Here is a 13360-nt window from a genome sequence, read left to right on the forward strand (position 1 = left end):
AAATAAACATAGATCTGAGAGGCAGTTCAATATTGGCGATATGGTCTATGTTAAATTGCACCCTTACCGGAAAATTTCCGTAGCTGCCAGAAGCAATATGAAGTTGTCCCCCAAGTTTTATGGCCCATTTCAGGTATTGGAACAGATTGGGGTAGTGGCCTACTAAAATTATATTTAGTAGTCTTGAATTGAATATAGGTTTTGTTTTTTAAATTTATTGATCATTGACCTTCTTGCTTTTGTTTCCTCTTTATGCCTGAATTTTTAAGCTTTGCTTACCGAAGTCTTTCTGTTTGTTATCATTTATATATTTCAACATCTTGTTTAAGAGGCAAGTTATCATACATAAGAACACATCACCAAAAGACACATTATTCTTATGTATGGAAATGTTGAAGTTAAAGCTTAAAAATGACAATCCGCTCTCCATCAGCAAGTCAAATTCCAAAAGAATACTACGAGACTGAACTTGTTTTCAAAAGATCAAAATGCAACAACATTAATAGTTGTGTATCATAAAAAAATTATTACATAAATTTAATAAATTATATAAAAAGTCAAATGACTTTTGATTTTTTATTTTTTTAATTTGATCATTTGTGTTTTAAAAAAGTTATTTTGATCTGTTTAAAAAAAATATCAAAATAATTCTTTTATCAGTACAAACTTAAACACAGTTATAAAAATAAAAATATTGACCGACTAAAAGCTGTCAATATAATTTGTTTTCTTCCCTTCCTCTTCTTTCCTATGACAACGAATTTGAATTTATCGTTTACAACTATCGTTGATCTTCGCCGTAAACAATGTTTTCATTGAAACCACCACACTCTTTCTCCTTACCGTTACAACTTCACACCTTCTGTGTAGTGCTCTACCTTTCCTGTTACTGTGAGAAGACCGTTGAGTAAAGGAGGGTAATCTTATCACCCACTCTTTTTTTGTGCATAGGAAATCGATTGTGGCCATCGGAAAAACCGATTGTTTCTACTGCATACTCGATTTTGCGATACACAAAAGACAAAATAAAAGCCCTTTTTTTAAAAAAAGAATTTAGATCTGTTTCAGCAACCACTATTTCTTTGCCCTTACTATTTCAGACGAAAAAGGAAAAAAATAAATGTTGAAAGTCAATTTTTTGCTATTAATGTTTCATGATGTGGGTGGCCATCTTTGTCACTTTTAACGCTGCTGCAAAATAAGCACTTAAGCAATTTTAACTTGAAATATGATTTGTATAATTTGTGGTTGTATTTTGATGTAGTTTGGACTCTCGTTTGTGAAAGTTTTGCATGAGTTGGCATTTTCATTAGAGCATGGAAAATGGCTCTCAAAAGAATCAATGTTTTTCTATTTTTATTTTTACTGAAAATAGAAAATGGTAATGAAAATGCATTTGATTGGATTTTTGAAAATATTTTCAGTAAAAATATTTTCTCAAACGAACCAAAAATTGAAAACAATAAAATCTCGTTTTTAGTTGAAACCACAAACCTCATTTTGGGTAAAATAAAAATACAATTACAAGGAATATAATTTTAAACAAATCTAAAAATACATTTTCTTTTGAAAATGCATTTTTAATATTTTTATTTCTTAAAAGCAGAACACAAAACGTCAAACTAAACATGTTTTTAAAATTCTAATATTTTGAAAATGAAAAATTTCCAGAAAATAAAAACAAGAGATAAAAACAAAAAATGAAAATGAAAACCAAACACTCCCTAATGTTGTTTAGGAAACTACTGATAAATTGGTATTTTGGGCGTTAATTACTGCAAGATGAAGGATTAAGAAAACTTAAACTTTTTAGCCACCAATACTTTTATTTTATTAATGATAAATTTGTATTGCCGAAATGACCATTTTAATTCTTTTTTAAAACATAAAAAATTAAAATGAATTTTTTTAAAACATTAAAGACCAATTAAACAAAATAAATAAATTAAAGGACCATATATATCCTTTAGCCTATTTAAAATTTAAAAAAAAATCATTTAAAATTTACTTATTTAACTAGAATATATTATTGTTATAAATTTAAAAATAAAATGGTAAAATTTCAACAAAATATGATTATAAGTTTATAACAAAGTTGGTGGTCTTTGAAAATGCAACTTCAAAACAAAAACTCGCCCCCAATGATCCATGTCAAAAGAGAATATGATAACGACCATGACAAATCCTACACGAGCTAATGCCGCAAGCATTTCAATTTAAATCACTTGAAACAAATTAGTTCATCCATGTTTGACTTTGCATTTTGATATCAACCTCGGTGTTGAAAAGTATCATCCATTCTGTTCCTAGCATTACATCATTTGCGCTTGAGGCATCCAACAGATTGATTCAAAAGGTAAACTCTCAAATCCATTAATTGCATTATAAGAGAGTTTCAGGAGATTGACGGGGTTTAGCAAAATAAACACCAAAATTAACTTGATTAATGTCTAAAAAGTAAGGGAAAATATTAAAAACGAAAATAATCAAAGAACTATGCTATTACACTTGGTTTTTAGATCCTGATCTCCTCCCACCACCATCCAGCTTAGAAAATCAATTCCATAACTAAATGTTAGACTTTCGACTCCAGTGCTAAAAGTATCTTCTTTCTTGGTCCCTGGAAAAAAATCAACCATGATCATGTGTTTAACTAAATCAATTTGGGAATTACTGAATGGATTACAAATCAAAAGGATGAGCATACTTGACGGGTAAAGTAGGGGCAAGATAGTTATAACACCTAGTCAACCACTTAAGATATAGAAACACCCAATGAAGGACCAAGATAGTTATAACACCTAGTCAACCACTTAAGATAGAAACACCCAATGAAGGACCAAGATAGTTATAACACCTAGCCAACCACTTAAGATAGAAACACCCAACGAAGGACCAAATCCCCGAGATTAACGAACAAATAATATCATAAGCATCAAAATGTAAAAAACATATGATAATCATGATAAGTTAGCCAACTAGAAGCAATACCTAAGAAAAAGCCTATGCTAACGTAAACAGTAAGCCTTCATAGTGAGTTACCGATATGATATTCTAATTTCAATTGGAGAATAGCAACAAAAACGCATATTGTTGCATCCATGTCTTGTAAAACTCAATGTTGTTAAATGGCAGTGTCGGTGCTATGGCCACCATGGCAGAATGGCATGGCATTTTTTTTTGGTCAACCACCATAAGCAATTTGTGAAGGGAGACCCGCTATGGCAGGGCTATAGGCTGCAATGGCATGTTTATATGGCAGAATTATGGCCTTCCACCATTGATAACACTGGTAACACTCAAACCGTAACACAATTCAATATACCTAGCCTTTTAGAGGAAAAACCATAACACATTACATCAATAAAATTTAGAGAGACACAGAACACAATAACCAACTTAACCATATTTAGATATGAAGAACAAGAAATCACCGTCAACTTCTTTGATTACAAATAGTTTTAGGCTACATGACAGATACAAAAGCAAGACAAAGAAATCCTCTAGAAGTAAATAAAAACTGAAAGGGCAAAAACAAACAGAACAAGTAACATGCAAAACAACAGGCCAATCTCAGAAAGTCTAGCAAAGATACAACCCTAAAAAGACCATTAGTAGAACACTACAGAAAAGCTACATGAGCTGTTCAAATTCTGAATAAACTCAAAAGGCAATTAACGACCAATAAAGAATCTCTCATTTCTTTCCAACCGGATATACTAGATAACTACAAATTGAGAACAGCATCAAAGCCTCTTAGAATATCTACTAGTGTCAAATCCTCTATAAAAATAATACACAGGAACTCTTGGAGATCCTTTGGGTGAAATTGGATTATAAGGATGCAAGAAAATAAAATTGGATTATAGGGGCATTGGGAGAAATAGAGAAGAGTCTTGGAAAAGCATTAAAAAGAGCAAGGTTACCCACCTAGATGGCCAAATGTCCTCCCAAAATTTAATATGGGAACCATCGCCAAAACCCAGGGATACTAGATATCCAAAGGTAACATGGCCTAGCAGTGTGAAAGGTGGAATTGGCAGTTTTGAAGCCCCCAAAATAAGAGAGCGAGAGAGATGAGCACCATGACTCAGGCATGAGTCCATGATCCCTAAATTTAAAGGTCTCTCTTCAGCCATCAAACTCTAGCAGTCATCAATCTTTTCTCTCCAGCAATCAACCTCTTCAGCCACTGACCTCCCATCTTGAACAAGTGGTAACTTCCTTCTCTGGTGAAGGATAACTTTCCATCTCCTTTTCTATTCCTTCTGTTCTATGTTATCCTCTCTGGCAACCTCTCCTTGTTCTCTCTGTTCTCTTTACTAGCAAACTCTCCTTGTTCTCTTCTATTTTTATTCAGCTTTCCTTCTTTTTAATTCAGTTTATTTTGGTACTCCAATTCTCTCCTATTATTATATAAAAAACATGAAACTAAGCTAATACCAAAAGAAAGAGCACAAATTTGGAGAATGAGGCACATAAACTGAAGTAAAGCGCCAATTCCCTCATCCTTTAACATCCAAGGAAACTGAAACTGAAAAGCCACCAAGAAAATATTTGATTTTAGAAGCACATCTGGTGTCAAAACAACAATACCCTCAGAGGCACCTAAAAAAGGCAAGCAGACCCATAATCTTTAAATCTGAAATCCCTAATATCCTGAAGAACATCAAAACTTTCCAGCTTAGTTTCTTTAAGTGTGACAAAAGTCAGTGATGTTATTGGAATTATCTTCCTAACTCTCTTCCTCTTCCTACGATCATCCAACCCACTCAAATTCCAACTAATAATCTCCAGAGTCACAAACTTAAACCAGCATACCTATCTTATGACCATAGTTAATCAAACTAGCTAATCAATTCAATTCCTTTTTGAATTATTTTTTCCACTAGGAAAGTGATAGAGGAATCTACCTCCAATCTAGGAACAGCATTAAGATTGACTCCCTTGATGCCCCGATCATTGTTAACAGGATGGAAATTTATGGTGTTTTTCATTACATTGATAACAGGTCTTCAGCAATTTCCATAGGCTGTCTTTCTATATCCAAGCTAGATGATATGCGATACACTGACAAGGGATGAATGCCCACTATTTGATATTGTATTACCACCATTAAGGATGCTCAAGTAATTTGCTGAGAGAAAGGGAAAGACAAGGCATAGAATTGGACAATGAGATGTAGAAAGAGAGGAGACACTCCCAAAATAAGAATTTTGGTTCTGGATGCTTGTCCTCAGAACAGGATTCATACAGAGATTGTGGCAAACTAAGGGTCCCTTAGCTGCCAAGTTTCCTTCATATGTGTGATATTCAAAAAGTTAACAGAATCCAAAAAAAAGGCTCATTAGTCCAAAAAGTTAACAGGATTCATATCCAGAGCTGGAACTTCAGAAATTGACACTTGTAAGTTATCAACCAGCAGCAGCTGATCATCTTCCATTTCATCAAGCCCAAAATCAGAAACCAGAGCAGCAATTTCTTCTATAGAAAGGGATCCAGAATCTGAAAGAGTCTATGTTGTGTAGCTTCTTTATTTGAGCTTCCAGTCCCACCTTTACTGGCTTCCCCACTAAAAACTTTCATACACTGTTGTTAATGGTGAATGGCTGTTCATGGCAGCAAGCCAAAAAAACACCTTATGGCAGATGGCATCACAGGTTATGCCAGAAGCACGGCAGCTATAATAAAAATGTTAAAATCATGGACTGGATTGCTGAAGTGCTCGAGTGATCTCACTAAGCAGATCTCAATATATATACTAGACAAAAGTCTGAACAAGTATACATGAGAATGGAAAAAGAATATAGCCTACGACCAAAATACAACCAGAAAAAACAACTTTAAAAAAGATTTACAGCAGATACAAAACAGCTTTTCTAACACTCCCCCTCAAGCTGGCATGCATAAATTAAATGCTCCAAACTTGGAACATATGAGCTGAAGCATAAGAAAATGAAAACAACTTCAAGGTAGAAGACTCCAGTGTGCAAAATAAGACACGTGGTGGCTTCCGCAGCAACTATGATGACTGACTAGATGGTCAAACTCACCAGAGAAACAAACACAATGACGGTAGTGGGTGTTGTTGAATCAGACTGGAGAGAAGTATATCTGATAAAAGATAAAAAAAAGGTAGCCGAAAAAGAGGGCAGCACACGAGAACGGCACATGAGCGGGTGGATCAGAATCTAGACCTGAGACTACTTGGGTTAGGTTGCCCTTGACAGGGAGCCCCAACCTATGAGGTCGTTTTGGTTTACTTTTGGACATGCTTCGTTTGCTCTGCTATTCTTTTTCAGGCACATTTGGCATGGTGCTAGAACTTTGTTTAGAGATGTTTTTGCTGGTATCTACCCAGATTTAGAAGCTCAAGTAGAATTTGGAGCATTCCAAAACTTGGAGATCCAACTACAAAAAGACAAGTAGTCTAACATTTTTTTGTTCTTTTTTGACTTTTTTATGATTTTAAATTTCACATAGAGATTAGAGAACTAGATAAATCTTTATTTCAATCATTGCAGTTACTCTTTTTTTATTTGTTGGGAAATGAGCCCCAATAAACAGGTATGAAAGCTATAATTGTAAACCACAATCAAATATATGGAAGCATTGGTTTATACATTCCTCTTAGTCTAAACTTTAGGAATTATTATTTTTCCTATCTTCTTTAGAGAAACCCCCTAAAGTTCTGACAAAAAAAGGTTAAATAATTTTTTATTATCTTAATTGAAGTAATGAGCACTGAGCCTCCAACATGGAGGCCTCATTAATTCAACTAGTCCCCATGTTCTTCAAATGGATCTCGAAGTTGTTGCGAGGGTTGCCCAAAGGCAGTATATAAGGCATACCCAGTAAAACTTACAAGTAAACCAGATATAGAGATCTAAATGAATAAAAAATAGTATTTATGGCTACACAAACCGCTGGGGATAATTCTATATCTGGTCCAAGACGAACTGTTGTAGGGGATTTATTGAAACCATTAAATTCAGAATATGGTAAAGTAGCTCCAGAATGGGAAACTACTCCTTTGACGGGTGTTGCAATGGCTCTATTTGTGATACTTCTATCTATTATTTTGGAGATTTATAATTCGTCCATTTTACTGGACGGAATTTCTATGAATTAGATTCACAGGAATCAAGTAATTAGTTTTTCAATAGAAAGGAAAGTTAAGCATTTAGGCTTCTTATTGTTTGTTAACCTATTCCATTTTTTATTTGGTAGTTTGATTGTGAAATTTCTTTGTTTCGGTATTTCCGGAATGAGTGTGTGGCTTATTTTAATTGATCCTATTGAAAGTACAGAACATAAAACGGGTTTGTCATCTTGATAGAGATGGTTTTATCCCGTTAGATATTTATTCTAGTTTCTTGAGCACGGAATATAGAAAATGGATTCTAAAAATATATGATTCATACGAAATATTTAGACCTCGCAACTGGACTTAAAAAACTTTTCAAAGAGTTGTAAAAATATGGAATAATTTGCATTCTTTCAAGTTTCCGGAGCTTATCTTTATTTTAATCAAAGGCCAAACATTTCCTTGAATTTTTTCATTATATTTATTCATTGAATAGTGGTCACCGGCACGGATGGTGGTTTATGGCGACAAAAGAAGGCAAGCAACAACAGACTGTAGCGGAGAGACAACAGAGTGGGATAGTACCTGCTCTGATACCATGTTTAAATCATGGACTACATTACTGAAATGCTTGAGTAAGTTCTCACTCAGCAAATTTCAATATTTTTTTTTTATCAGCAAATTTCAATATATATACAAGACAAAAGTCTGAAGTTCTGAACAAGTTTACATGAGAGAGGAAAAAGGCTATATAGCCTGGGACCTAAACTTTGCCAGCTACTACTAGCTTTGGATGACAAAGGTAAATGACAGGCTCTGTATAGAAAACATATTCTTATTTTTACTCTAACACAAAAGGATCTGCTAGAATTCTATCAGAAAAAATTGTGTTCTAATGTTCTTAGGAGCCCACATAGTCCAGGACCCAACTCATTGCTGAATCAGCTATTTTCTACAAATCAAACTCTTCTTTAGCCCATACAATTCTTGTCACCCTAGCTCCTCAGTGTTAGAAATGACATTAAAATATTTTGGAAAGAAAACAAAAATGTTCACTTCCAAGTCTAGAGAAAACATCCTTCTTGGACCCTGAATCCTTTAAAAGCCGGAAATTTGTTGACCCATGACACTTTTCCCGAACCTACCGAATTAATTTGATACCTCAATCATTATCTTTCACGAGGTCATTTAATTAAGCAGATTTTCTTTTGGAAGAAATAGTGTCTTTCGTAGCATCATTGACTTGGCAGAATTGCTGTACAGAACTTTAAAATCTATCATGAGTCAAATCCCTCAACATGCATGGGGCACCTTTCTAAAACCTATGTGCTTTAAATCATATGGAAGCCAAATGCCTAGTCTTAGCTTAAAGCAGCATCTTATCTGAATGGATATCCTTAAAAATGTGACAGTTACCCTCCACTCAAATGAACCAAGCTACCAAAGTGCAGGAAATATTGCACATTGACACAAAAAAAAGTGTCAATTTAACATATAACAGGTCCATGAAAAGATAGGGCACATTTCAAGTTACAGGAATTTCCATATTTGACATGAGTATCAATGGAACTGCGAAATATTGCCATGGGAAACAGACGAACATGAAAAGTACAAAATTCCAAGAGTATCTCGATGCGTACCATTGGTATGCCCATAGCCTTGAGATCTTCATCAGTCATATGATTGAGAGCTGTCATATCAACCTGAAAAAAAGTTTTTGCATAGAAATATTAGACCTTGATAATCAAAGTAAAACCCAGTTAAGAGAATGAACCTTCTCTAATGGTGGAAAAAATTTAAAAAGATGTATGACATACTTCTTCAGCCTGAAAAGTTATGAGATACTTTTCGAGACCCAAGGACCGCAAAAATTCATCAACTGAAGGACCAGCCTGTAAAACAAGAACCAGAATTTATATATTTTAATTTTTCTTTATTTGGTAAAAAAGTTAATAATTAATTAATCCAAAAGAAATTTGGGGGCAAAAATTGATTTAGTTTTGCCAAGTATGAACATAACTTAGGAAAAGTACATTCTCTTAAGCAGAAAATATTAATTTAAAAAATTACAAAAAAAAAACTAAATAACATAAGAGACTGAATAAAAAATGGCCACTGACAAGTTAACAGTTTAACATCTGAACCTCTACAATTATCTTGATGTAAATTTGAAGAGAATTATTCATATCCACCATTACAGTACAAGAACAAGATCAATTGTATATATCTTGATCAACAAGAAAGTATGGATTGAATATTAAATCAATGCTTGATTTCCTTTAACCTTCTTCCACTAGAAAAATTCAAAAAGCATCATTACTATAAAAAAATGTTGTCTGCAGCAAAATCACTGCTCACCAGCAGTACAATATTGCCCAGCACATACTAGTCCTCATTATGTTCAAAACTATCTCTGACAAAGGTCTCATAGTAATCAATTTATTGATGTCTCCCAATTTTGAAATTGTAGCATTTTAGGTGTTGGACCAATTAGGCTATCATACTCAACTAAATCTGGATGAGCTTAAGTTAGATTAAATAAAATGGTTATAGTATTGGTTCGTATATATACTTTAAATTGTATAAGTATAAAAGTATATAATATTACAAAAGCACACCCTTTGTTTATCTGTACTTGGTTGGTACCGTAGTATTTTTTTAAAAAAATATTTATACTCTACATCCATTTAGTCTTGTTGAATAACACTAGTGGCCATCAATGCAATATACCTACTCAAACAACTAAACAAGAAGAAATTCAAACAAATTCCAGATCAGTTCTTTTAACATGCATGTCCAAGAATATCACAATACTCCCTGTTTAACAGGACATTTAATAGCATATATAAATGTGTACAAGAATAGGTGATGATAGGATGTTTTATGCACTAAGGCTGATGCCAAAACAAAAGCTCTAATTGACAATTAAAAGAGTGTATCACAACAATGATACCTTCCATGACTTTTTAGGAGCTGGGTCAGCTGGCCTTTTGATCTGCACTGCAGGAGCCTCAACACCAACACTTTTACTGCTTGGTTTAATAACTTTTGTCTTAGGCAGATCATAATTTGTAGGTTGTGGTGCCATTGTCCCTGATAGCCTTTCACGGAGATCCAGCACGTTTGGGGCAGAACTCTTTCCACTCTGAGATGCAGGTTGAAGACCCTTCCTTTGAAGCTTGAGGCGAAGATCTTGAGCACTAACTTTGCGATCTTCACAATCACAATCCATTAACAAACAGTCAAAACCCATAAAAAATAACTATTGGCATCCAACAACAGTGGCAACTTATAGTTGCATATGAGAATAATCTTATCCATACTAGTGATCCGGGGTTCGTCATTGTCAAAGAGATCATGTTCCCACTTGTCATCTTGCCTTGACCTGCAATTTAAGAAAGAAAAAGAAAATTTGACTTTAAATATATCAGAGTTGTTGTCTCAATAAGCATTCAAACAGTTGAGGTGCATAGTAATTGAAGTTTTTGAGTACCCAATCAAGAAGACTGAAAAGGCAGATTCTCAGCAGATGAATGAAACTTAGTTTCAACTTCCCATATGTACATTGATACTACAATGTTTCTACCAATTGTAATCACGACGATAACATGATACAAAATTATCTCTATGCAACAGAAGACATCCAATAAAAGCACCCTGAATGCAGAGTAAACTAGCTAAATGAACTAATTCATGTAACTGATATTTGCAGAATGATCAGGTAAACAACAAAATCGTTTCATTTTGTGTATATACAAAAGTATGTACTCACCCAAAAAAGTAAACCACAATGACCTAAACCTGTCCATGCCCAATTTTGGAGGCACAAGTTCACCATGGTTGAAACTTTCTTCTAGAAAAGCCTATAAATATGTTTAAGTGAAAAAGCAACAGAATAAATTTGAAATATCCTCCTCACATGTCTGAAATCTAATAATATATCAAAGCAGAAAAAGAATAAGAAATCAATTCGCCCAATATTTTGCAACTAGGTCATCTCATCAGCTGCACTGCAGCATCACTTAACCAGAAATCTATAATTCACCCTCATACAGCTAAAAGGTCTATGAGAGGAAAAATAAAGAGAATGACAGCAGGTTTATAACTCGTGAGCAAGAGAGGTGAGATGGAAGGGAACAACAACAACAAAGCTTTATCCCACTAGATAAAGTCGCTGCATGGATCACATGACATCATTTGGCTTGGTTAAAGACCAAAGTTTCAACGACATTATTTACCATGAGATCCCTCTTTACCACTTCCCCCAATATCTTTCTTGGCCTCCCTCTCCTCCTCTTCACAGAACTAAAAATCATACAATCTACTCTTCTCGTTGGTGCCTCCTAGGCCCTTCTTTGTAAATGTCCAAACCATCTTAATTGGTTTTGTCTTTTGCTTAATCAATGCTACGCCAATTCCTCCTCGTATATAATAATTTTGCATCCTGTCTTTTCTTTTAAGGTCACACATCCAACTTTACATCAGCAATCAGCTACATCCACTACAACTCCTAAAATCAAGGTTTTGAAAACCCATCCGCGACTGCAATTTCAACCGCATGTTAAGGTTTTCCGGGTGTCCACAACGACGATTTCAACCACAAGTTAAGGTTTTTTGGGTGTCCACGGCCGTAATTGTGGCCGAGTCGGCCACATTTATCCGCCATATCAACAATTTCAAGTAACGCAACGAAACCACGACCGCAATTTAAAACCTTCGTGCCAAAAACAATAATAGTCATTATAAAAACACGAAGGAGTAACGAATTGCAAACCTCTTGCCAGTGATTTGACGCTGCTGCTGCGGGCGAGTAGAGCCACTGACACCATTCACATCATTAAGGCGTTCCTTCACTGGCCTCCTTGCTCCACCCTCCACGCGATCAGCGTACATTTTCTCTCTTTACGATTGCGCTCGGTTCGAAATCGGAAGAAGAATTAGCCCCAAACCTATGAACCCTAATTTTCGCAACACAGAGAGAGGGGGTGGGGAGCGGAAAAACAGTAGGGGAGTGAGAGAGGCGCGCGATATGGTGAGGAAGGTGCAGGGTAGCGCAATGCGGAGAGCGTCGCAGAGAATCGAAACCCTAACACCCCTTTTTTTTTTCTCTTCGTCGCGAAAGGATGGCGAATGTTGTTGAAAGGGAAAACAATGGTGACCGTGTTCTGGTGAGGGAATTGGAGTTCGAAGGAAAAGAAAAATGTTTAGGGAATTGAAGGGTTGGAAAAGGTAAATGTTTTGTGTGTGGCTTTGGGGCGTGAGAGGTTGTTTGTGCGGAAGAGAGATTCAATTTTGTTTGGTACGGAAGGCTGGAAAGGGTACTCTTTGATTCCGGCTTATTTGTTTTGGCGCCCGGCTTATTTTGGTGTGTTTGGTTGAAAGGAATTAAATCTGGATAACTTTTTAGATATTAAGTTATATATAAAATAAATTATATCAAAATTATTGTAGGTTTTAATATTATCATTTTAATATTCAATAATTTTGAAAAAGTTCAAATGAATACCAATGATTGCTTTATATATGAAGCAGCTCATATTTCAAAATAATATTCATTTTAAAATATATGTTTGAATCAATTGCATAAAAAGTAGAATGTATGGCATTTGTCTAAACTCCATTAATAATGTATCATATTGAATGCTTCATTATTAATCCTTGATTAGTTTGTTATTCCTTCACATAGATCTTTGCGTAATAACATGCATGTTTATAAGAATTTATTATAGAATGGGATTCCGACCACTAAAATAATAGTCAAATTTTCATATTTAGTAGTAGCGTGTGGTAATAGTGAAATTATTTTAGACATTGATTACTATTTGATATATCATGTTTTTTTATTAAAAATTATCAATATTATATGTTAGCAATTAAGCAATCTTTTAGAAAAACAAATAAGAACAACATAATGTACTAAAAAAGTTGGTTGATTGAATCAGTAGATGTTGACAAATAAATCAATGCAAATTGAAACTAATATTTAAGAATAATGATAATAACATAATTAACATGAATAATCTAAATAAATATTAGGCAATAGTTTCTTCAACCTGACTTGTTATACATTTCTAAAAACTTCTTTGAAAACAACATTAGAAGTGTTATTTTGATCTTCCTTTTCTCCATTAGTAATCATGATTTTCAATCCTTGCCTCGATGTAATTCTTGAAACAACAACATATAATTGACCATGGGAGAAAACACTTTGGGGGAAGATATACTCCAACATGCTTCAAAGACTTTTATTAATAGTCATTGCAAATAAAACAA

The 13360-nt window shown here is 34.3% G+C and overlaps 1 protein-coding gene across 1 annotated transcript; it reads right to left on the minus strand.

Annotated features, from left to right (window-relative positions):
- Positions 1-2344: 2344 nt before the first annotated feature.
- LOC100784706 (ankyrin repeat and SAM domain-containing protein 6) lies at positions 2345-12457 on the minus strand. The gene is made up of 6 exons (XM_003520845.5): positions 11862-12457; positions 10411-10472; positions 10041-10300; positions 8905-8979; positions 8728-8790; positions 2345-2620 (listed from the first exon to the last, which is right to left on the minus strand). The coding sequence occupies exons 1-6, from the start codon at positions 11978-11980 to the stop codon at positions 2576-2578; spliced, it is 624 nt and encodes a 207-aa protein (XP_003520893.2). The 5' UTR covers positions 11981-12457; the 3' UTR covers positions 2345-2575.
- Between the last annotated feature and the right edge of the window lie 903 nt (positions 12458-13360).

The sequence above is a fragment of the Glycine max genome, chromosome 3 (genome assembly GCF_000004515.6).
Source record: "Glycine max cultivar Williams 82 chromosome 3, Glycine_max_v4.0, whole genome shotgun sequence".
Classification (NCBI taxonomy): Eukaryota; Viridiplantae; Streptophyta; class Magnoliopsida; order Fabales; family Fabaceae; genus Glycine; species Glycine max.

Bases quoted from the DNA above. Each gene is read 5' to 3' on its own strand.
- LOC100784706 (XM_003520845.5), bottom strand. From the start codon at position 11,980: ATGTACGCTGATCGCGTGGAGGGTGGAGCAAGGAGGCCAGTGAAGGAA. The intron at 10,473-11,861 runs GTTTGCAATTCG...CTTAAATTGCAG, and splicing joins CGTCAAATCACTGGCAAGAG to GTCAAGGCAAGATGACAAGT. The intron at 8,980-10,040 runs GTATCATTGTTG...CTTGTTTTACAG, and splicing joins CTCCTAAAAAGTCATGGAAG to GCTGGTCCTTCAGTTGATGA.